Source organism: Elephas maximus, chromosome 11 (assembly GCF_024166365.1).
Source record: "Elephas maximus indicus isolate mEleMax1 chromosome 11, mEleMax1 primary haplotype, whole genome shotgun sequence".
NCBI lineage: Eukaryota > Metazoa > Chordata > Mammalia > Proboscidea > Elephantidae > Elephas > Elephas maximus.
The window spans coordinates 38,727,773-38,754,043 of NC_064829.1; the positions used below are offsets into that span (position 1 = coordinate 38,727,773).

The following is a 26,271-nucleotide window of genomic DNA, read 5'->3' on the forward strand; positions in this document are numbered from 1 at the left end:
AATGACCGGGGGAATCTTTTCTTAGGGAATATATCTTTAGTATAAATTCACATTGCTCAAGCTCGTCTGAGTTCTGAATGTGGCTTGGAAGTCCTTTCATTCAACCTTAGCTGTATCTTATGCCATTCTTCCCAGTAGCTGTCACAAATCTTAAGTAATCTCTCTCTTCAAACCCTCAACCCTCTACCTCCTAGCCAACTTTATTAGAAAGTCTGAGACCATCCATCACAAACTCCTACAACTAATTCTCTCTCCTCCAGCTCAGAAATGTTTTGCATTAACTCCAAAAGCAGGATCACTTTTCTGCTTTTCCCCCCACAGCTTATCCCAAGAGATTTCCATTGTCTAATAATTGCTTGTTTCTTCTAGGGCCTTACTCCATCAACTTTTGTTGTTGTTCATCTCTCTTCCGCTCACTCTGTTGGCTGTTTCCACCCCCATCTCCATAATTATGGCCAACACTTCTTACCACTTGAAATAAAAAGTTAAAAATAAAAAAAAGAAAACCTTCTTTGATAGTGTAGTAGAAGAGATTCTATTAACACCCCATTAATCCATTTTTAGCCAAGGTATGTTCAAATAGTAGTCTGTATCTGCCACTTTCATTCATGCAGCTTGTCTTCATTCCTCAGATGACTTCAATTCCTTGGTCTTCAATTCCAAATCTATACTCCTACCTTATCCTCCACAATGTTTCTACATAAACCATCTAAGTCAGCAACCCAGCTTTTCTGTTTAGCACAATGAAAATATATAGCTTATGTAAAACGTGTGTATGTAAAATAGTACTCTTTAAGTATGTAGTTATGTACACTTTAAGAAAAAATAATAATGCAAACACCCTTGTAGCCACCACCTAGCTTAAGAATGCTTAACATTTCCTTGAATCCCTCATCTGACTCTCCTCGACCACTTCCTCAAACCTCCCAACAGCCACAATTTTTAACTTCGAGCACTACCTTTTCATCACTCTGTTTCTTTCCTCACATGAATCCCTTTAGTTGGAACATTCTATCAATTCCCAGCTCCACTTGTTGAAATTCTCCTTCAAGATCTATTTCAGTCATTATATCCTCCTATGAAATCATAATATTCTTTTTGTCTTCCTTTATAGAACTTACCATGTTACCTTTTCTCAAATTGTTTTGTGTTAGTGTTTGCTCCTCCTTATTGATTATAAGCACTGCTTATGCATATCTTCCAGTAGGAATTATGTCTAACTATCCCTTCAGTTTCCCACTGTGTCCAGCATAATGCATAAAGTGGGAATAAATATGTGTTGCACTGTATAATTATTTCTCTTTTCTCTCCTAGATCTATTGTAGGGCTCTGAATTCCCTGGGCCAAGATTTAGAGAGGCCTCTTGAGCTCAGAGTCAGGGTTCTGGATATAAATGACAATCCTCCTATATTTTCTATGTCTACGTTTGTAGGACAAATAGAAGAAAATTCCAATGCAAGTAAGTAATCCACTTTATTAAGTAAACAAGGGTATGTTGGCTTCCAGATCACTCTTAACAGCCAGGCAGCTGCAGGCTACACTATGTCAAGGTACCACATCATGAATGTAAAAGAGAAGCTATGGGAAAGCATGCAGAGCATCCGTAGTTGACCGAGAGGTCACTCCTTTTTTCATTGTAAGTGTGTTCCATGTCTATATTTATATGCCTTTGAATCTATTCTTGAAAAATCATAAACTCAGAATGGCCCTCTCTGGATTTATGGTAGCAGCTCCAATCTGTCATACACAAGAGACAAGTAGCGAGGAGGATTTTCTCATGTCACTCACACACTAGCTCTGTAGGCAATTCCTAATGAGAAATTCCAAGAGTATTTTGCACAGCAATGACAGCGCCATCAGGCTGAGAATTCAGCCTCCCAACCTGACTGTTTGGAAGAGCAATCCCATCCACTTTTGTTAATACTGTTGTTTTGGTTTTAATTTAACTACTTCACGTTATTCGTCGAGATCACTTCCAACCAACCTATTTCGTGACCATAATCTCCAAGAGCTTTTGTTGAAAACAAATAAATGCAATACAAGATTTTCTCCCCTGGTACAGCGGTTCAGCACTCTGCTGCTAACTGAAAGGCCGGAGGTTTGAACCCACCAGCTGCTCTGGGGAATAAAGATGTGGCAGTCTGCTTCCCTAAAGATTACAGCCTTGAGAATACTATGGGGCAGTTCTACTCTGTCCTACAGGGTCGGAATCAACTCTACAGCAACGGTTTGTTTCATTTTGATTTATATATAATTTAATAAATATAGGTTTTATTTGCTTTTCATTCAAGTCACTGATTTTTTGTATTCAGAATGCATTATAAACCAAATCCTGTTTAGTTCATAGTACATATTTCAAGCTGATAGTCTCTCAAGTGTTGCTAGTTGAGGACCACCTGAAAACCTACATGACTAAAGCATTTACCTGCACGGGCTTTGACAACCTGATGGTACAATTGCCTTCTACCCACAACCAAAGCTGCCGCCATCAGGTCGATTCTGACTCACAGTGACTGCCATCTATGGACTACTATAAATGACACCATTTTAACTGATAAATATTGTCACTTAGGAGGGGCAGTTAGTATACTGTACTATACTAACTGCCTAATATACTATACTAACTACCTATAGGCAGTTAGTGTAATACATTAGGCAGTATATTAACTGCCTAAAACACCAGAGCAGATTTCACTAAATACATTTAAAACGGTGGAGATGGTTTCTAATATGAATCCAAAACCTCAACTTGCTATCATTTCTTTTAACCTTTAAGTGCAATTTCTTGTAAATTTGAAAACTCCTTGCATTTTACTTTTACTCCTTAAAACATTGTACCAATTTCTTGAACTTTAAAAAAAGTTATTAAAATACTTGTAAAAATTCACACAATATGGGAAGTAAAGGAAATGGGTATCCATTCTCTGTTCTCCCTAATACTATTCTTCATATAAACATATATAAACATGATTTGGACATAAGTGGGATCATCTTTTATGTACTATTCCACAACATTTTTTTTAAATATATTTTGAACATATTTCCTTATACTATATAGGAATTTCTTCATTCACTTTAAGTTTGTATTGCACTTCATTATATGAATGTATCATAATTAATTAATTACCTAGTGCACATACAAAAAAATGGTGAAATGAATACAGATACAGAAATGAGTAAATAGGCCCTGGTTCATTTGCAACTACAGAAAGGACAATTAGGCTTAAAAAGGGTTCAGTGTAGAGAAGTACTCTAGTTTATGAACACTAGAAGCTTTTCATGTTCTCCAGTGTCCTTCATCAAATATGAGAGGCAAAAAGGTATGTAGCTACAAAAGTAACCTAGCCCTTTACTAAGGACCAAGCAAAATAGAAAAGTAATAATATATACTATTTATAGGGCCGCTATGAGTCAGAAGTGACTTGACAGCAATGGGTTCGGTTTGGCTTGGTTTATTTATTAAGCATGCAGTCTTCAATATAGACACTGTATGTAATAGTATATCACCTTGTTAAGCTGTTTAATTCTCACGTGAACTCAGTGAGGCTGGTACCTTTACACATGTAGAAACCAAGGCTAAGGTTTAGCACCTTCTACCTACCTACCTGGGAAAGAGTTGTCCTGTCTTAATATTTAATTTCACCACAGCAGTGGGAAGGAAGAAGATAAATTGTATTAGGACAAGAAATTGAAAGCCAGAATAGTACTTTTCCTTTGTTCCTCAACTATCAGTAATGTCTAGATTCCTGGTAAAATGTGATATCTTTATCAAAGCAAAAGTATAGAAAGGAGGTAAGATATTGATGTGTTGAAGGAGCACAGAGGAAAGCTGCTAAAGTGCACCCTATGTAGACCAGCTAACCCTAAAACCTGTTGGCAAGGTGATATGCTATGACAAAGGTAAACTGTCGATTTTCACTGTTTTCTTTGATTTCTAGACACACTGGTGATGATACTCAACGCTACTGATGCAGATGAACCAAATAATTTGAACTCAAAAATAGCCTTCAAGATCATAAGACAGGAACCTTCTGATTCACCAATGTTTATTATCAACAGATACACTGGAGAAATTCGAACAATGAATAACTTTCTAGACAGAGAGGTATCTTTTTTTTTCTTTGCACGGTTGTTTTGTTTCAAAGGAACTGATTCTAATCACAGTGACTAAGAGAAAATGAGAAAGAATGAATATATTTTAATTTTAGATATATAATCTTTCCACATAATGGTAATGACATAAGAAATAACCTTAAATGTAAAAATGAGAATTTAAGTACATTTCATGCAGTTATTTTCCATTTAATCTTACTTAGGGTTTACCTCAATTTAAGAAAACTATATTCTGAGAGTACGTAAAATATGCATGAGGTAGATGGAATTTCAATGATCAAAATATTTTACTACTTTTAAACAGTAAAATGTAATAATTCAGCATTAACCTCAAGAAGCTCCATTTGCAATTTGTATAGAAATTGTCAGATGGGAACCTAACCTGCTGTGTAAACTTTCATGGAAAACGCAAAATATTATTTTAAAATAAGAAGCTCCATCTTTCACAAAAAATGTCTATCATGAAATAAGTTTAAGAAACACTTGATGTTTTAGCCCTATCTTGGCAAGTCACAATATGAGCGTGGTAGAGGCCCCAAGAACTTCTACAGGCTAAGAAATTTGCTCATCTTTATTCAACCCAGCATATTCTAAGCTCTTTTATTAACTTTTTTTTTTTTTAATTCCTGTGTAATACCTATGAACAGTCCACTGAAGACTTTGGGAAATGAATCAAGGACCGGAATGATGGATAGAAATGAAATAACATCCTGTGCAATCTTTTCATTTACAAATAAGAAAATAGCTAGTGGTGACTATCAGATTAGAATCAGCATTACATGGTTTCTATTATGCCAAGAGTTCCATCATTTAATTTAACATATCTTTTCTATTTTTTTTTTTAAATATCGCCTTTAAATAAAATGTAGCTGGCATGTATGCACTTCAGGTACATTAGATAAGCAAGGAACTACTGTGTACGAATTTATACTCAACTAAATTTTAATTTAATTATCATAGTTATTTAAAAATGACAAATTCACTGCTAATGACGCCTAGGTTTAGGATATATGAACGTTATTTTTAACACTATTTAATAATCCAAATCAAATGCCATCCATTTCTAAACTTAAATCACATTTTTACTTGTTTAAAAATTATCATCAGAAAAAATTAACTACTTAGCTTTTTCTTCCTCAAAGTTTCTTAAAGAGTCCAATGGGTTTCCTTAAATGTCACAAAGGCTTCAGTGGTGAAGAGCTCTGAGAAAGAAAGGGATGTCAGAAGTAAAGAGACCTGCAGTCACTTTGAAGCCACCCAAGCAGATATTCTTAACCTGGGGTCCACGGAGAGAGCTCAAGATGTCTCTACGAATCCCTTACAATTCTGTTCATCCTCCCTCCCCTTCTGATCTTTCTGGTCCATTTCATTCCTTGTAAACTTTTTCAATCCCTGGACATATCATTATGAGTAAAGGGATGAGGTCTTTAAAAAGTGCTGCTTCTTTTATAGGAAGCTGGATGAGCATTGTTGGGCATGGAAGTAGAACATTCAGTATCGAATCACGTGGGATTTGTGGATTTTCAGTATTCTGTGTTAGTTGAATCGAATCGCCATCATAGACTTTTGTCAATATTCAGCAACGTTTTTAAAGGACTTTGTACGAGACAGAGTAAGGACTGTCTACATCGACTTTGATATTGCTTTTCTGTGTATTTTTAGCAATATAGCCAGTATTCTCTTGCTGTAAGAGGTTCAGACAGAGATGGAGGGATAGATGGTGTATCAGCAGAGTGTGAATGCAGCATTAAAATACTCGACGTCAATGATAACATCCCATACATGCAACAGTCTTCTGTAAGTATCTGTCCCTGAAATGAATAACTTTAAATTCATTACATTCATACAAACAATTCTATTTGCAGATGTATCTTTAATCACATACAGTCCAAATATAGACACATTCATCTACCTGTGTTAGTTTATATAATGCTTAGCGGGGGAATAGTTTGAACAATGAAAATGAGACTATAAACACCAATCTCTTTTTTAAATAATGAGTAACTATAAACATTCTACTGTAAGTCTAGTATAGTTCTTCTCTCACTCGCACAGTTTACGTTGATATTTTTTACTTCTCATTTCAGTATTCCATAAGTATCCAAGAAAATGCTCTATATTCAGACCTACTCCAGATTACAGTAATTGATTTGGATGAGGAGTACTCAGATAACTGGATAGCAGTAATTTTCTTTGTCTCTGGAAATGAGGGAAATTGGTTTGAAATCGAAATGAATGAAAGAACCAATGTGGGAACTTTAAAGGTTGTTAAGGTATGATATAATTCTCCTGAATCTTCTGCTTTCTTGGTCTTGTTTTGAAATGTTAAGTTTAAAATAAGATGATGTTAATATTGCAGAAACTTGAGTCAGCGAAAGAATAAGAATGAACTGTGCTTTAAAATGATGCCCAATGCAGAGCTTTTTTTATAGAGCCTTTTATACATACGAATAATTTCAGGAAAACAAGCATTGGACTTGAACTTAAAAGTCTTTTCTGTCAGTACAGTACTCCACAAAAGATCAAATAAATTGAAAGCATTTTTGAACAAGAATCTGATTTTATGCTTACAACAAAGAAATTATAATTAATTCTAAAGTTTTGTTTTAAATGTTTTAAGAATCCTTTATCAAAAGCAGATTTACAGAAGCTTTAAAAATGTGTGCATGTCAACACTGTAGGTCAATTATTATGCACCAAGAATATTCATCATGTCCATTAAAAGTTTATTACTCCATTGTGTTTTTATAAAATTAAGATTAAATTACTATAATTTTAGGCTTATCCCATTTCCATCTCAATGTGGCAGCTGACCAGAGATTCGGTCCCAGTCAATAGAGTTCTCCTGCGTTGACCCTCTGTTAATGACCCACCACATTTACCTGAGGGAGAATTTCCTCTGAGATGTGAGAAAAATGTCCGACATCTAGGGAGCTGATAGTGAAGGTTTCAACCTGTGCAGCAAGACTTGCAGATTAGCTTTTTTTTTTTTAACCTGCAATAACTGTGCATGGATTGTATCTGGCCTATGCAATATACATTTTTATGGTAAAATGTAATCCCTCTTAAGCGATTTCCTTCCTTCAGAACAGCCCTGGGAAACAGATTCCTGAGGACTCCTGTCTCCATAGGAATGTGTGTTCATTTGACTCATTGGCTGTCTGAGTCGATTCCAGCTCATCTGTCTTCATAAAGTGCCACTGTGCCTGTAGCTTCCATTTGCTAAGGCGGTACAGATGCCTTAACCTATCCCTCACAACATTCCTGCAAACTAGGTTATACCATGGCCATATTGAAAATAAGGACATCGAGGCTCAGAGAGAGTACATAACCAGCTCAAGGTTTTACAGCTAGTTAAGTGGTACAACTGACATCCAAACCTAGGTTTCTCTAGCTGTGAAGTTCACATTCTTTCCACAATACCATCTGCAATTCCAACTGGGGAACCTAGGTCATATTGCACTTCACCCCAAACGGCTATGTTACATTAGAAAATTATTCATCCATTCCGCCCTCAGTTGGGGCTCTGGTGGTGCAGTGGTCAAGAGCTCGGCTGCTAACCAAAAGGTCAGCAGTTCCAATCCACCAGCTGCTCCTTGGAAAGCCAATGGGGCAGTTCTACTCTGTTCTATAGGGTCGCTACGAGCCGGAATCAACGTGATGGCAGTGGGTTTGTTTTTTTGTTTTGTTTCATATTGAATTAAAGATAAAATAAGAACAGATTGTCTGCTTCTAAGGATTTACATTTAATTAAAGAAAGAGGAAGTAAGAATTTTTTTTTTTTTTTTTTTTACCATTTTCCAAGAACTTCTCTTTCTCTGGAGTGTTTTACTTCTTATTATAAAAGTACTTCACTCTTTACTTTCCAGCCCCTGGATTATGAAGCGATGCAGAATGTGCAACTAAGTATTGCTGTCAGAAACAAAGCCGAATTCCATCATTCGGTTATGTCTCAGTATAAAGTCACGGGAACTGCAGTCTCGGTGACGGTGGAAAATGTGATAGAAGGTCCAGTGTTCCGTCCAGGCTCCAAGACGTATGTTGTAAATAGTAAAATGGGAGCCGATTATAGAGTGGGAGACTTCGTAGCCACTGACCTGGACACAGGCCTGCCTTCAACAACTGTCAGGTAAGGCTGACGTCTTCTAACTAATTTTCACCACATATTGAACTTAAATACATATGTTCTTTTTAGAAATGTTAAGTATCTAAATTAAAATACTTCTCATTATTTTTGAAACTAGTTTAATTGTAAAAAGGACTAACTATGGAATTATTTATTATTTAGTTTAGTGTTTAAATGAAGAAAACAAAACTGTGTGCAAGATTTAAGATGTACAACATAAAGGTATAAAACTGTAAAGATGTAAAATGTGAAAATACTGCACCTTGAAAGTTTTGACACTCCTGGGTTTTAAATATTTTATTGCTCACTTTGCTGATTACCACACGCCATGGTTATTCCGCCTGGAATGTTTTACAGGATTTCCCACTGCAAATTTGCCTAGCTTGGAATCAATTAAATTTTGTTAGATTACTTCAGTGTCTTTCTTCACTTTAATTCCACTTAATATTGCTCAATAACTTTAGCATGAAAATTAGTTATATTAAGGAGAAACTATATTACATAACTTTAAAACTCTCTAAGTGCAAAGATTTTTAATTGATCATGAAAACGCATGTGTATGTGTACATGTGTTTCCACGTGTGCTTGTGATCAAGAATAACAGCTGCACCGTGTAATACTTCTATTATAGCTCTTATCACCCTGTACCACCATTACTGAGCAGCTGATATGTACCCCGCAGGTGTGAGCTCATAGAGTGGCCCAAGTTTCATTCCTTGAGCTTAGCACAGTGCCTGAGATAGAAGCGTTGTCTAACGAGTGTTTGTTTAACACATATGTGAGTGAGAAGGAAAACAAAAAAGTCAAAGATGAGGAGGAAAAGAGAATAAAGAAAGAGAACAGAATAGAGGCACGGTTTGGGATTTTAAAGCAGTCCTGTAAAGTTGGTGTGTATGTGGCCAGGGGGAGTGGAAACAGGGAGGGGTGAAAGGCAAGATGATGAAGAAGTAACTTGTTTGGTAAGAGAATAGATTAGAATTAGCAGCAACCCAGGAACTCCCAGGGTCTGGTCTTCCAGCGTAGTTCTGATGCTACTGAAATCAGAGGAAAATAAGACTAAAAGCATCAGAGGATTATTCTGACACCCAAGTGGGCATAAAAAGACATTCTATCAGAAACGGCTGCCCAGTAGTTCTGTTTTCTTACATTTAAGTTGTTATCAACCTCTAAATGACCCTGGGAAAAAAAGTCTGTAATAATTGAAAACTATACTCAAGGGTTACAAATACTGATTGAAAAAATACATTTTATAACTGAAATTTTTTTTTTAGGTAGCTGACATTAATTTGCATTGTTTTCTTTAAAATACAGATATGTAATGGGAACTAATCCAGGCAACCTGCTAGCTGTTAATTCAAGAACAGGTGCAATTACTTTGGTAAATCAAGTTACCAGGGAACAATATGATATGCTTGGGGGAAAATACCAAGGAACAATTCTATCTATAGACGGTAAGACATCAATGTAATTTTTTCTCCTCTAGAGGAAGCTATATATACACTAAGTATTAAATTTTTTTTAATTATTTTAGTTTTTTTATTAGTGTTTAAGTGAAATAACTTTTTTCCAAAAAAAAAGTTGCCATATTGGGCATTGTAATATCAGATCTTTAATATCATGAGAAACAGTATAATTTAGTGGCTAAGATCAAGAGTTCTGGGATAAGACCGGATTGGTATCTTGTACCATCACTTACTAGCTATGGGATGTTAGAGAAGTTGTTTAATACATCTATGCCTCAGTCTTCTCTTCTGTAACATGAAACAATAGGAATTATGACCTGTAAAGCACTTAGGAGAATGCTGGCATTCAATAAATGTTAGCTCTTATTAACATCAGCAGTTGAAATTTTTAAATTATGTTTTAAAATTATAATCAGCACAGGACCGGACGGTGTTTCTTTCCATTGTACATAGGTCACTATGAGTCAGAATCGACTCGACAGTACCTAACAACAACAGTGTACATTTTGTGCTAATTGGCTCAGAAGTCAAGCTTACTTACCTTTACATAATTTTTTAGAAATTTGATGTACAAGTTCAAGTAAAAATTTAAAAGTAGCATGTTTAAATTACTTTTCAAAACCACCAAAATTAAATTAGAACCATCTTTTTTTATTATTATTATTCACTAAAGAAATGCCCTAAAGGTGCAGTGTTTAGGTGCTCGGCTGCTAACCGAAAGGTTGGTAGTTGGAACCCACCAGTCACTTCCAGAAGAAAGATGTGGCAGTCTGCTTCCCTAAAGATTATAGCCTTGGAAACCCTATGGGCCAGTTCTGCTCCATCCTATAGTGTTGCTGTGAGTAGGAATAGGCTCGGCAACCAGTTTTGGTTTTACTCACTAAAATAGGAAATTTTCCCAAGACAAATTCTATTAAGGAATATTTGCTACTTCACTTCCTCGTCTCTTTCCCTCCCTTTCTTCCTCCTTCTGTTTTTCTCTTTCTATGTTGCCCTGTCTTAAAATGAGGTTGCCAGTTTCCACTTGCATTACAGATTAAAAAGTAAAATAGCATTTATTTAAAGTCATTCAACAATTTAGGATTTTCACGAAATTATAGAATCAGTCAAAAAAATGTAGTTTTTAAAATGTATATTACAAATAGAAATGTTGATTGAATCCATAGATAAAGGTCGTTCTGATTCAGTGCTGAAATTATCTTAGGTAGTTATCAGCTTTCTCCTTTTCTTACACACAACATTAAGCTTAAATGAACACAAAAAGGGGGAGCTGGAGCCTTCATTTACACAATTGTTAGGCCTACAGCAAACAGAAAGCATTCCTTTTGTCATCAAAAAATGCAATCTTTTGCTGATAAATATTAGATGTGATCTCTGTTACACAATTCTAGGATGTTTTTATTGATTTTTTCCGAAGCTATATATTGAGTCCTAGCCAAATGTCAGCCTATGTGCTAGATTCTAGGACTATACCACTGGACAAAGTCAGATAATAGAGCTCACATCTTTAAAAATAGAATTAAAAACAATTACTTTGAACAAAATTATTTATGTATTTCTACCCAGTAATTCCACTTCTTGTAATACATCCTTAGGAAAAAGTCATAAATATATAAAGCTCAATGCACAAAGATGTTATTTACAACACTGTCTTTAATAATTAAATATTGAAAGCAAAATTGATGATAGATAACTGGGTAATGTTAGAGCCCTGGTGGCCCAGTGGTTAAAAGCTATAGCTGCTAATCAAAAGGTCAGCAGTTCGAATCCACCAGTTGCTCCCTGGAATCCCTACGGGGCAGTTCTAGTCTGTCCTATACAGTCATTATGAGTCAGAATCAACTCAACAGCAGCAATTTTAATTTTGGGTTTGAGTAATGTAAACCATAGTATACTTGATAGAAAATGAGGCAGCCTTCAGAAACTATGCTAATGAAAAGTTTATTAAAACATGAAAGAATGTTATTAAAGTACATATAAAATGGAAAGAACTATATGATCACATCCATTTTAACATAAATAAATAAGCAAATCTTGGGCTTTATAAATAAGGCCGAGAAATAATACTTAACAATATCAGTAAGGGTTGTCCCTGAGTAGTGCTACTGTGTGAAGTTGGTTTTGCTTTTCTGTTTCTGCTTGGCTTCTTTCTATAATTCTTTACTTTTCAAATTATATATAATATCCACCTACTTAAGTTGCCAAAAAAAAAAAAAAATCCAATAAACCATATTACTAGTAATAGTTGTAAGGTTGATTATAATAATAATTTAGAAAGTTCTTGAGAAAATTAAATGCTATGATACATTTAAAGTGCCACAGTATGTGCATAATATTTTTTAGTTCTCTTCCCTTCTAGTTGGGCAAAAGGTAGCTCTAGATTACCCGAGTTTATAGACAAAAGTAGCAGAGCGTATAAACCAAAAAAACCAAACCCAGTGCCATCAAGTCGATTCCAACTCATAGCGACCCTATAGGACAGAGTAGAACTGCCCCATAGAGTTTCCAAGGAGCACCTGGCAGATTCAAACTGCTGATCCTTTGGTTAGCAGCTGTAGCACTTAACCACTACGCCGCCAGAGTGTATACTTGGGAAAAAAAAAAATTACTCACATTTCCTTTCAAAAGTGATACGATGATTTTTCCAGTAAACATCTTTGTTGATAAGAATTGCCTAATATTTAAAAGATTTGAGTACTTAAAATGTTACAAAAACCATCTACCTGGCTCAAAACAATTGAAGATAGTCTCTCCAAAAAAAGTTGTCAAGAATTTTTTCTTAAATTGGTTCAGAAATAATCACATAAAAATAACTGCATAAAAAATAATAATTGCACGTAGATTACAGATAAGATAATGTTCCTATCAAGGTCATTCCTGCACTATAACTAAGCATTATTATGTCTACAAAAGTTCAACTGGAGCCTCAGAGTCGTGACAAATTTCTAGCTTAACAGTGTGTCTTGGCAAACAAACTTTACAATAACAGACGCTAGATTTTGGAAGCCTCATCTCTGAAGAAGTAAAAAAAAAAATCACACCTTGAGCTCTCAGTATTATGATTCTTCTGCAGTGAAGAGTTCCTAATTGTGAATTATCAAATATTCAAATGCTTTTGAAAGAAGATAGTGTAGATGTGAAGAATGAATCCCCGTCATGGCAATTTAAGAGAAAACATTTGGGGAACCTGAATGAAAAATATAAATGCAAGTAGCTTAGTGTCCATTTAAATAACATGTGGAATGTGACTTACTTTATCTAGGGTGAATGACTGTAGCAATGTGTTTTTAATATCGGTCTGAGTAATTTTTCTCATCTAAATATATCTCTTTATCACTTCTCCATATATAGTAATTTTTTGTTAAATTCATCTAAATTGTAGAAGACGTGATTACGTGTTAGCTTATCATGGTGACCATCTTACTACGAGATGATAAAGGCACAAATATAGACTCAAATGTGTTTCCTATTCAATTCTGAGGTATAATTCACATACCAGAAAAAAAAAAAAAAACTCATTTTTTAAGTGTCCAGCTTGGTGAATTTTGAATATTCCACCAAAAGAAGATATGGAACATTTTCATCACTCCAAAGAGCTCCCTTGTCCCCTTTTGCAGTCAATACCACAGCCCCGCCCTCGCCCCAGGCACCCACTTATCTAAATTTAGATGTATTTTGATGTGCTACCTTTTGTATAGGATGTACTCAAAATCAGTCTACTTTTGAAATACTGGTTGGTTGGTTGGTTGGTTGGTTTTTGGTTGCTTGCTTGCTTGGTTAGATAAAACAAGAAGAAAGTGTAATGCAATTAGGTTGTAAGATATAACAAATACACCTCCCTCTGTGTTTAGTCAACAAAAACATTAATGTACGAGAACTTTGAAGGACAAGGTAGAAAGCGAATTTGGGAAATCTGCTTGTGAAACAAAAATGCTTTGAGTTCTTATTGCAATAAGGTCCCCCCCACCACCACCACCAAAAAAGCCAATTCCCTCTCCTATGAGTTATTCAAATTGCTGGTTTGAGTTTGGGGGTATGCTAGTTCCATCACTAGGAGGTTTTTATAGAAATGACCCGCCATGCCCCTGTTGGTCCTGTTGATTCTGTCAGTCCCATAGAAGGAAAGAGATAAACAAGAACTGAAGACGGAGCAGAGTAAAACAGCAATCGAAAATGAAAGAATAAAACATCAAGGAAAATCTACAGAGAAGTGGGCAGTCAATGTACAGAGAAGTGGGCAAGTTACCAAGTGTCTGAAAATGACTTCACTGTATTCATAAGACACTGCTGCTCAAAATACAGCGTGACACTTACCGTTTGGGCTTCTCATCACATGAGACAGCTTTTCAGGAACTCCAATATTCATAGTAGTTTGATTTAAAAAATTGAACTACAGGCAAGGGACAATCTGGGGAGTTGCTGAATTGGTGGAAATAAAGACGTTAAAATAGTATGGAGGCAAAAGGAAAATAGCTCTGTGTTGTTCAACTAAATGTATAAAACATTTCTTCCATTTTGAACCTTGTTACAGATGCTTCTCAGAGAACTTGCACTGGCACAATTATTATCGTACTTGAAGGTTCTGGCTGGGGAGGATCTGGTGGCATCAGTACCACTACAAGTGCTGGAGGTGGTACTGGAAGTAGTACTGGAGGTGGTACTGATTCGGGCACAGGAGTACTGTATACTCCCACAGACTATGACACCATGAGTCCATCCGACAGACAAAACGGGCACACAACAGCTACCTATCAAAATAGAAATCCTAATGATAATGTACATTTCGGTCCTGCTGGCATTGGGCTACTCATCTTGGGATTCTTGCTCTTAGGCTGTAAGTACTTTAACAATCCTGTTTATATGTGCAAAAAAAAAAATGGTGGGTGAGGAGATAAGTTTTCAAATCCTTTGAAAAAGTGTATTTTACAAATTCTGCTTTCATGTAGTTACCAACAAATTTCTGTGTTTGGCGCTGGGCTTACAAAAAAAGTCAGACTTCTCGACCCCTTATAGGCCAGTGGAGGATCAACACTTGTTTGCAGTCAATCTCAGTAGAATGGGAAAGTGCTGTAACAGAGGCCGACTCAAATTGCTTCTTGAGAAAAATGGACAATTGGAAATGATTCAAACAGTCAGGAAAGGCTATACAGAGAAAGTAAATTCTGAGCTGGATTTTAACAGATGAATGTGAGTTTAGCCTGATGGACAAAAGAAGGGGAACACATACAAGAAAGAAAAAAAAAAAAAAAGGCAAAACACAGAAGAGTGAGAGAGCAAAGTATTGAAAGAAAGGACTTGAATGTGGAAGAAATAAAGGCAGTGTAGTGAAAGACGAGACTAGAAAGATAGCTGGGGGCTGGATTACGAAGAGAATTTATGCTATGCTTTTTTTTTTTTTTAAGACTGTATAACTTAATGAAAGGAGAATCAAATGAGCTGGGACTTAACATCAGCTTCTAAAGTTTTCCAAAAGGTTACTTAACCTTTATGAGCCTCAGTTTTGTCATCTATGAAATAATACTTACCTCACAACACTGCTTTGATGGTGAAAAAGAAATACCACACATAGACTCATTTAGCACATTTTATGCTCACTAGAGTGGACCTACAGATGCCTGGGGGGGCACAAACGGTTTGTTCTTGACTACTAATCCAAGGGTTGGCAATTCAAAGCCACCAAGTAGTGCGCCAAAAGAAAGGCCTGGAGATCTGCTTCCATAAAGATTACAACCCAAGAAAACTTGATGGAGCAGTTCTACTTTATTTGCCATGAGTTAGAACTGCCCTGAGCCAACAGGTTGGGTTTTTTGGATAGAAGCCCTAGCCTGTGCCACAGACTCTGAAGAATGAGGAGAGGAGTCCTGAAAATAAGCGCAAAGATTAAAATCTCCACATTATAATTAAATCAAAGTAAAAAAAAAACAAAAAACAGTTGCATCAAGCCAACTCCAACTCATGGAGAGCCCATTTTCAAGTTTAAAATCCTAGTATCAGAGGATACTGCAGAGATAATGTAATTAAAACCCACACACAAAGATACTCAAAGCCAGAGTGCTTGCATGTGAAATATTTTTTCTAACTTCTTTTAATACATGAACAGTCATGAAAGTTATATTTTTCACTAAATTTATTAGTAAACTGGAATTTTCTCTGATTTTAAATAATGTTTTCACCCTTTTGATCTTTTTGATGAAAATTGAATACATCCAAACCACCAAGACAAGCAAATAACACAGCTTAAAGTTAAGGCCCTTTTTTCATATTTTAAAATATATTTCAAGAAACAGAAAAAAAATTAGATGGAGTAATACGAATTCATTCTTATGGGCTCATAATAAATTGAAATAATGACCACAAATATCTATGACAGAGGGAAAAGGTTTTTTTTATTATTTAAAAAAAAAAAAAAGGCATTCTTATCAAAATGAATCAAAGCCAGAAAAATACAAAAAATGCTGTCAAATTTTCGGAATACTACATAAAATACATATAAGAAGAGATAATTTTCTAATTTCAATTTATTAGCCTTATTAATTATTAGTCAAATTTTTAAAACTTTAAAATTTAGTCTTCTATAAAAGTAACTTAATTACTCAGGTGCTGATTATCTCTACTGTGAATGATACAAGACTTTCCCTTTGGGTTTGTTCTTTATATTGGTGACGGGCTACCTTTGTATAGTGTGATTAATAAAAGTATATGCATATATAGAGAGCCAAATTAGAATCAAACATTTCTAGATTTAAAGTTTTCCCTCAGCCTAGATTTTCAAGGAAGCAAAATACATGGGGTCCTTTTCTTCTCTCTCCCTTTCTCCCTTATTTCTAGTCTTACTATCTTCCTTCCACCCTATGCCACTTCCTATTTTTTTCTTACTTCCTTCTTCTTTTCTTTTGTTTACAAATCCTTTCTTTTGTCAATCCATTCATTCAAAACCATTTACCAAGTTCATATTTTAAGGAGCACCACCAGGACTCCTTAAAAAGAAAAAAACACATGTATATATATTTATGTACAAGGAGAGAAAGAGAAAGAAGCTAGAGACTGAAAATTTGCACAAAACAATAAAGAACTCAGTTAAGCAGTGTGATGTTCCCTATTCGTGCAAAGAAATGATATCTGTGTGGAGAAAAATAACAGCTTCATAGAGAATAATTGCATGTAGTATGAATAAGATTATACAGCTGAAATGAAGAAAGGAAAGGTAGAGCATAAATGAAAGTCAGGTGGTGGGAACACAAAGATCCAAACTAATCGCTTGGCCTCTCCAGCTTTCTTCTCTCCTTTAATCTTTTCCTGGTTCATGGCAGGGAAAAAGACTTATCTGTTCAAATAGCGTATTACTATTTGTAATTTGAATATTGTCATTGTTGGTAAGTGTGCCACTGGGTAGATTTTTGACTCATTAACAGAGCAGAACTGCCGCATAGGGTTTTCTTGGTTATAATCTTTACGAACGAAGATTGCCAGGTCTTTCTCCTTTGCACCCAGTGGGTGATTCAAACGACCAGCCTTTAGGTTAGCAGCTGAGAGTTTAACCATTGAGCCACCATGGCTCCAATTTGAATACACCAAATTAAAATTGATTACAGACTAGTCTACTGAAGCTCACATTTATTTTGGTGTCTAATCATCATTAAGTTTGCTTTCTAAAACTTTCATAATTGTAGAATCAAATGGAGTTAGGAATTCAAATTTAATGTAGCTCTGAGAAAAAAAAAAAAAAAAGGTTATCGTGTTAATATGGGCCCACTGCTAACTCTGGTATTCCAATCCTTCCACCTTTAGTGGTTCCATTTTTGCTGACCTATTGTGATTGCGGAGGTGCCGCTGGTGACAGAGCCGGTTTTGAGCCTGTTCCCGAATGTTCAGATGGAGCAATTCATTCATGGGGGGTTGAAGGACCGCAGCCTGAACTCAGAGTAAGTGCTAATCTGTAAGAAATGCCCATGGGTACTCACCTAACCTCAGTCGTACACATGAACCAAGCTGTTAGCAATCGGTTCACCATCCATGCTGCTCTTTGTTCTGGAATAGCTTATAGAGAAAATGAAGAGAAATCAAAAGCACATCAAAATTAGATGAAAGTAACCAGGGAAAGCTTCCTAAATGAGGTTCAGGTTTTCAATGGATTTCAAAAGTTTCCTAAACAGTATTCTTCTGGGAGATTTGTGGCAATTCGAGAACAAACCAAATGTACGACTATAGAAAGAAAAGAGTTGTTACCAATGGGAAAACATACCCTATCTTTTAGGACTTGACCACCATCTGCGTGCCACAGCCACTACCTGATAATGCAAATATAATGGAATGTGTTGACAACACAGGTAAGAAAAAAATTTTTTTTGTTTTTTCATTTTAACAGCTCAAGTGACTAACGAGGATCTCTGTTCTCTCTTTACATTCCTTATTATTTTTTCAATGATTTTTTTTTTAAGCAACTAATTTTCAAATTAAATGATAAGGAAAAACCTACCATCATTTTAATTCTTGTATGACCTCATTGGGACCTCTATAAATAGGAAAGAAGTACTGAAGTGTATCCATAAGTCAGTTTTGGTCAAGGCTTTTTGTCTAATAGAGCAAATGTCATTTACAAAAAAAAAAAAAAAATGCTAATTGGAATTAAAGTACACTTCAATTAAAATAGGCCTGTACTCATTTACTGAGGCTTGAATCTGCCTCCTTATTCCATTTAATAATCCAAAATCACTCTAACTGTAGCTGCTTAATGTGGCAAAGAAAATAATTGCATTAATTCTCTGCATCAGCATACGTGTTGATCTAAAAAAGATTTCTCCAATTTCTAAAATTAAAACAAGTGAATGAAGCACTACCAAAAAGTCAAAGTTCTCAGTAGAGGCTGTGCGATTGTTGTGGAGTTGGACCTTGCACAGGGGTGCAAGGGTAAGAGTGTACTAATATGCATGGGTAAGACTGTACAAATACAGCTTGCCTTAAAATGAAGTTGAAGCCAATTCATGGGCATTACCCAAGGCGCAATTAGAATTTCACAATAAATGGATAACTACCACTCTAATAAAAAGAACAATTTAAAAAAAAACACTTCTCATATCATTGAAAATAGTTGTACTGTCTTACCTTTTTCAAGGAAAATAAATGGTATTGATTCTTTTACTTTTTTCTTACACCCTTTCCTCACTTATCAACATGGTTAGGTTCCAAAGACCAGGTCATTATGTGAAATCAGTATTATGTGACAAAAGAGGATGATCACATCAGATCCCAAAATGGAAGATGACTACATCATTGCATAACTGCCAAATTACAATCATTACATCACCACCAAACCAATGAGAATCACGGCCCAGCCAAGGTGACACATAACCTTAACCATCAAAGCCAATGTTACTCTCATGTGCCTCATTGTTTGTTATTGGCAGACTTACACTCTTAATGCACAAAATACTCAGAGAGTAGATTTTTTTCCTATTGTCATAAACAGGAAATGTAGGATAATGAGACAGTTGATAAGTGAGGAGAAGGTGTATTCTTTTTCAAACTAGTAATCATTTTTCTAATGACTGAACCCTTTAAAATGCAACATATGTAGGATTGTCTTTAACTGGTAAAACTGAACATTATTTGAAGAATTGGGCAGGCTCTTCTTTAAACATAGTCCTCCTCCTGTTGTATATATTTTTGTTAAATACTCTCACCTCAGAAGCAAAACTCATCATTGACTCTTCTATCTCCTTAGTTATCGACACCCAATCAGCTGTCAAGATTTGTCACATCATCACATCCACCAGTATTTATTTACTCATTTTCCCTTCATTCAGTCCACAAGCCTTTGCTAAGTATCTATACCATAAAAGCATTGTGATAGGCACCAGGAGGGAAAAAATAAAACCAAACCAGTTACTGTTAAGTTGATTACAACTCATGGTGACCTCATGTGTTTCAGAGTAGAACTACACTCCTTAGGGTTTTCCATGGCTGTGATCCTTTGGAAGTAGATCACCAAGACTTTCTCCCAAGAAACCTCTGGGTAGATTCAAACCATCAACCTTTCAGCTAATAGCCAAGTGCTTACCCATTTGCACCACCCAGAGACTCCAGAAATTCTCATAGAAGTATAAAAAACAGATTGTCCCTAAACTCAAAGTTCTTAAAATATTAAGGTCATAGGGCACCTATCCCATTCTCATCACTCTCCCTGTCCATGTCACTTCCATAGGTCGGGTCATCATTTTACCTCATCTACTTTGAATATTGTAACCATCTTCAACTCGCCCACCACATCCAAGTGAAAATCCATGATTCTCCATGAAAACCTTTCCCATCACCATACCAATGGCCTCTTCTCTGAGTGCCAGTGGTGTTCATGCCTTCTTCTAGCTGCTCAGTGCTTATAATAATAAGTTGAGGTATTCTGATTTTTTTTTTTTTTTTAGAATCCGCATATTTTTCCTCTCTCCCAATTTCCACCAATTTGAAATCAAACTCTCTAAGGAATAGGTTTTGTCACTTCTGTGCAGTTTCTCACTCTCAGAGCAGCATGTTAGCCTCTGCATAAATATTTACCAAATTAACACACTGATTAATAATAGCATTTTGAACTCAACATCACATTTATATCTCCTTTCTTTGTATGTCATTTTCATTTTCTTTTTTTTTTTTGTTCACAAATGTGTCCTTAACTGAAGAAGAAGAAGAAGAAAAAAAAAACCAGACCCACTGCCCTCGAGTCAATTCCGACTCATAGCAACCCTATAGGACAGAGTAGAACTGCCCCTAGAACTGCCCCATAGAGTTTCCAAGGAGGGCCTGGCAGATTCAAACTGCCAAGCTTTTGGTTAACAGCTGTAGCACTTAACCACTATACCACAAGGGTTTCCAAATGAAGAAAGCATGCATTAAAATAAGCTACTAATTTTTGTTTACAATATACCAGAGACAATAAATTTAATTTGATCAACACTTTTAGGAGTTTACACAAACGAGTACTGTGCCAGAGAAATGCAAGATCTGGGAGGAGGAGAAAGAGCATCAGGATTTGAAGTGACGAGTGGAGTTAAAACGTCTGGAGGGCCTGAGATATGCCAAGAATATTCTGGAACATTAAGAAGAAATTCTATGAGGGAATGTAGAGAAGGAGGTCTGAATATGAATTTCATGGAGAGTTACTTCTGTCAGGTAAGGTCTCTTCCCTAGCCACATCCCTTCCTCTCTATGTTCACGCCCACTCCAGGTTTCCACAATTTCTCAGTGGGATTTTGGCAGTAGTCTCCTACCTAGGTGCCAGGCTCTAGTCTTCACCCGCGACAATTCACGTTCCTGCTGAATAATTTTTCTAAAACTCTGACCTGAGCACTTTACTCCCCATTTAAAAACTGCCAGTGACTCCCAGCTCTACTCCATCGGTGGCATGAAGTCCAAACTTCTTAACATGACAATTGAAGTTGTTCAGAAATTGAACCCTTTCCTCCACATTTCTGAGTATTCCTTTTTACCAGCTTACTTTGCCAAGTATCCTTGCCTTATTCAAGCCAATCTATTCACCTCCATGCCTTTGCTTATGTGGTATCCCTCCTGGAATGTTTTTATCCCATCATTTTTCTCATAAATTCCTACTCATCTTTCAAGACGGAGTTCAAAATCACTTGCTGTTTGAAGTTTTTACTGTCAACTTTCTCACCTGAAAGAGGATTAGCTTTTCCTTATCTGTAAATGCTCAGTACTTTGTTCAAACATTATACAGAATATATCACATTGCTGACATCTGCTAGATTATACTACTATTCATATAGTGCCTTGTTCATATGTTATCTGCATTTATGTTGCCAGTACCTAGCTCGTTTCCAGGCACATCAAACCAAACCCAATCCAACTTGCAGCATCCCTATAGGACAGAGTAGAACTTCCTTCACAGGGTTTTCAAGGCTGTAAATCTTTACAGAAGCAGACTGACACATCTTTTTCCTGCAGAGTGACTGGTGAGTTGGAACTGCCAACCTTTTTGTTTAGCAGCCAAGCACTTGCCACCAGGGCTCCTTTCCAGATTCATAAAACCAACTGCTGTGGAGTTGATTTCGACCCATAGCAGCCCTATGAAATAGAGTAGAATTGCCCCATAGGGTTTCCAGGCACATCAAAAAAAGCAAACCAAACCCGTTGCTGTTGAGTCGATTCTGACTCATAGCGACCCTAAATGACAGAGTGGAACTGCCCCCTAGGGTTTTCAAGGAGCACCTGGTGGATTCCAGCTGCAGATCTTTTGATTAGCAGCCGTCACTCTTAACCAGGCTCATAGTAAACGTTAAATAAGGGCAGGTTCAGTAGGCATTGTACATACATTCCCAAAACATTCCAAGAGCCAGCTGCAAGTGATGGAAAGAGGGTGAAGCCTGGAGAAGAAGCAGTAGTGAACTGACTTTGCCATCCCCAGGGTTATGCAACATGCGATACTCAAGGCTTCTGGAAGCTCCTCTCTCTGATGCCAACTGCAAATACGTTTCTGGCCTTCTACATTCTGACCTAAAATTTCATTTATTCCCCTAATGATTTAGAAGGTGGCTGATACTTTGAAAAAATATTAGCTAAAGCCTTTCAAATAAAAAAAAAAAAAACAGATAAATAATAAGAGGCTCGTTGCTCAAATCCCTAAGAATACTTTCTACCCATGTCCCTGTCCCTATATATGAACATTATTTTCATGAAAAGTACAATTCTGCCTCAAAGCTCTTGCACTGGCAGTTCCCTCTGGCTGGAACACTTGTCCTTCACTTGTCTGTGCCTTCATTCCAGCCTCTGATTACATCTCACTTTATCAGAGATGCCTTCCTTGACCACTGTAGTAGTTTTCTATAGCTACTGTAAGGAAGTATCACAAACTGGGTGGCTTAAAAAAAAAAAAAAAACAGGAATTTCGTCTTGCAGAGTTCTGAAGGCCAAAAGTCCAGAATTAGTATCACTGGGCTGAAATCAAGCTGTCAACAGGGCCACCCTCCCTTCACAGGGTTAAGGGGAGAGTTTGTTCCTTGCCTCTTCCAGCTTCTGGTGGTTACTGACATTCCTTGGCTTGTGGCTACATCACCCCTATCTCTGCCTTCTTTTTCACATTACCATCTTCTGTGTGTGGGTAGTCTTCTGTCCGTGTCAAATCTGCCGCTACCTCTCTCTTATAAGGGCACCTGTGATTGCATTTAGGCCCTACCTGGATAATCTAGGGTAATGTCATCTCAAGATCCTTAACTTAGTCACATCTGCGAAGATCCTTTTTTCTTACAAGGTAACATTAAAAGTTCTAAGCATTAGGGCCTGATATCTTTGGGTGGCTATTATTCAGCCTGTACAACCACCCTATCTAAAATAGCAACCCATTCACTGTGTATCCCCTTACCCTGTAGTTATCACCTCCTGACATAAAGTCCAGCCAACCCAACCCTGTTGCCATTGAGTCGATTCCAACTCATAGCTATGCTATAGGATAGAGTAGAACTGCCACACAGGGTTTCCAAGGAGCAGCTGGTGAATTTGAACTGCTTTTATAGCAGTCAATTTCTTAACTTCTGTGCCATAAGGATCTCTGTTGGCACAGTGGTTAAGAGCTATGGAGAGCTGCGGCTGCTAACCAAAATGTCAGCCATTCCCAAAACCAATACTCTCAGCTCTTTTGCAGTCATTCACAGACATTTACAGAGTAGAGAAAAATTTGAGCCACCTAATATGGCACATTTCCACCTGAGATCAAACAAGGCAATACTCTCTCTTTTTGTTTCAGTTCTCTTATGGTAAAGTGTTTTGTGTGTGTGTGGTATATTTGGTACCACGTATTTTGCATTTTTGTGCTTTTTTTCTGGTTATTTCCCTCTCTGAAACGGCCCTCAAATGCACTGCTGAAGTGCTGTCTAGTGTTCCTAAGTACAAGAAGGCTATGACGTGCCTTATATTAGATGAGCTTTGTTCAACTAGAATATGTGCTACAGTGCCGATGGCCATGAATTCAAGGTTAATAAATGAACAATATATACTAAAGATCCCGCCCAAAGGCTCCATGGGAGAAACACCTGTTGATCTGCTCCTATAAAGATTACAGCCTATGAAACCCTGTGGGGCAGTTCTACTCTGGCCTATAGGGTTGCCATGAGTCAGAATCAACTTTAAACAGAAACATACAACGAACACAGTTAAGTATTGGTCAGTTGGCAAAAATGGTGTGATCAGAGGCTCATAGGACCCCAGCCTATATTTCCCCCAGGAGTAATGGTTCAATATTCACTAATTCAGTGTTTATGGCAAATTTACATAGCATAACTAGTGTGGAGGATGAAAATCGACCGTATACGCTTATGTATTGTCTGTCTCATCTTAATAAAATGCAAGCCCTACTGAGAGAGGGACTTCATCTGGTTTTGTTCGTTACTGCCTAGCCAAGATCCAAGCAGGGTGCCTGGAAAACAATAAGGACTCAATAAATACTTTTTTAATGAAATGACACAATGAATTGATTTGATATCAGGCTCTTTCTGTTACCGAACCTGAAAGTTTGCAATCCAATATTATGAACAAGAAAGATGAAACAGAAGTGCACCTGTGTGTGGACTTTCACTTAAAGTGAAGGAGAGTCTACTTTTAAAAATTGCCTTTGATCATCTTCAATTTTGAATCCAAAAGACATAGACCCAGGGTCAAGTTTTCCTGCTGTTTTGCTAAAAAAGCCGCACGGAACTATCATGTTCACTCCTGTAAAGGGAAGAAAACATAACCCTGAATGAACTCAAATCAACTATGAACTATCTTTTATACAGGAAAAAAAAGACAAAATTTTGTCTACTTGGACTTTGGTGTGTTTATATACTTCCTTCTAATGGACCCGAAAAATGATTCCTGTGATTTCTTTATACTCTTTGTGTCCATATGTACTATCCAAATAATTTTTTTTTTAAATCAAAATGTAGTATCAGAATTACGGTTAAAATATTTTCCAACAAATTCTTTCTAGTAATTATATAGTGATGTTTTTAAGCATCTCTAGTAGATTATAGAATTTGGTTTTAAATATTCTCTTTTGGTCATGTTCTGGAAGAAAAAAATAATGGTAAAGACTATTCTGTTATCGTTAAATATGTATTCCTAATTTCATTTTCTCTCTTCTCTACAAATATAGAAAGCATATGCATATGCAGATGAAGACGAAGGTCGCCCATCCAATGACTGTTTGCTCATATATGACATCGAAGGTGTAGGTTCCCCTGCTGGCTCCGTGGGTTGTTGTAGCTTCATTGGAGAAGACTTGGATGATAGCTTCTTGGATACACTGGGGCCTAAATTTAAGAAGCTGGCAGATATAAGTCTGGGGAAAGGAGTTGATTCCTATCCAGACCTTGATCCTTCATGGCCACCTGAGCATACTGAACCAGTTTGCCCTCAGCAGGGAACAGAGCCCGCTACTGGTGGATACCCACCAATTTCACCACATTTTGGCACTACCACAGTAATTTCTGAGAGCACCTATCCCTCGGGACCTGGGGCGCAGCATCCTATACCTATTCCTGATCCTCTGGGCTATGGCAATGTCACTATGACAGAGTCTTACGCCACCTCTGGCACTCTAAAGCCCTCTGTTCACCTTCATGATAATCGACAAGCATCAAACGTAGTGGTGACAGAAAGGGTGCTTGGCCCAATTTCTGGGGCTGATTTGCATGGAATGTTAGATGTGCCTGATCTGAGAGATGGGTCAAACGTTATCGTGACAGAAAGAGTAATAGCACCTAGTTCAAGTCTACCCACCTCTTTGATCATCCCTGATCCTAGAGAGGCTTCAAATGTGGTAGTGACTGAAAGAGTAATTAGACCAACCTCTGGCGTGACGGGCACTCTGGGGATGCACCCTGAGTTATCAAATGCCCACAATGTGATCGTGACAGAGAGGGTTGTTTCTGGCTCTGGCATAGCTGGAATTAGTGGCACAGCTGGGATAAGTGGAAGCAGTGCTGGAGGTGGGGGTCTGAGTGCAGCTGGAGTGAGTGGTGGTGGCATCGGGCTAAGCAGCCTGGGTGGAGGTGGGGGCCTGAGTGGCAGCATGGGGGGGACAGCCACCATTGGCCACGTGAGGAACTCCTCTGACCATCACTTTAGTCAGACCCTTGGATCCGCCTCCCCTGGCACAGCTCGAAGTAGGATCACAAAGTACAGCACAGTGCAATATACCAAGTAGTCAGAACCCTGGCAAACTTTTTCACAGTTATTGTGATTTGGATTCAGTTCCTACCACACGAAACACTAATAATGTCATTTATGACGCACAACTAGGTTCTAAGAAAATTGTGGCACAAAGTGAGAAAGCAGACTGAGAAAAACAAACAGAAACATTGCTGTAGAAGGAGAGGTCTCCTTAGCATTTACAAATATTTTTTTCTTAGATTAATACTAAAGAAATGAGAAGCATGAACTAAAAACTTGAGGCAGGTCTTCTTTGTGCCTGTGTGACCTGTAGAGTCTTCTTTGCATTTGTGTGGCCTGGAGTTTATAAATAAAACACAGTCACATACAAACACCAGCCTTAAGATTGCAATTGGCATAAATCTCCTTATTCTCCTT

At 37.0% G+C, this 26,271-nt stretch overlaps 1 protein-coding gene across 2 annotated transcripts in view; it reads left to right on the plus strand.

The window, feature by feature from the left end:
• Positions 1-26,029, plus strand: part of DSG1 (desmoglein 1) — a 36,074-nt gene extending 10,045 nt beyond the window's left edge. The window contains exons 5-16 of one of the 2 annotated variants that reach the window (XM_049900732.1): positions 1,315-1,459; positions 3,939-4,105; positions 5,776-5,910; positions 6,201-6,386; positions 7,983-8,242; positions 9,551-9,690; positions 14,234-14,302; positions 14,333-14,536; positions 17,491-17,624; positions 17,957-18,029; positions 20,654-20,862; positions 24,836-26,029. In XM_049900732.1, coding sequence (XP_049756689.1) covers positions 1,315-1,459; positions 3,939-4,105; positions 5,776-5,910; positions 6,201-6,386; positions 7,983-8,242; positions 9,551-9,690; positions 14,234-14,302; positions 14,333-14,536; positions 17,491-17,624; positions 17,957-18,029; positions 20,654-20,862; positions 24,836-25,888 — 2,775 coding nt within the window. In that variant the 3' untranslated portion in view covers positions 25,889-26,029. Of the gene's footprint in view, positions 1-1,314; positions 1,460-3,938; positions 4,106-5,775; positions 5,911-6,200; positions 6,387-7,982; positions 8,243-9,550; positions 9,691-14,233; positions 14,537-17,490; positions 17,625-17,956; positions 18,030-20,653; positions 20,863-24,835 lie in introns of both variants that reach the window. The other variant, XM_049900731.1, reaches the window with a different exon arrangement.
• Positions 26,030-26,271: the final 242 nt, after the last annotated feature.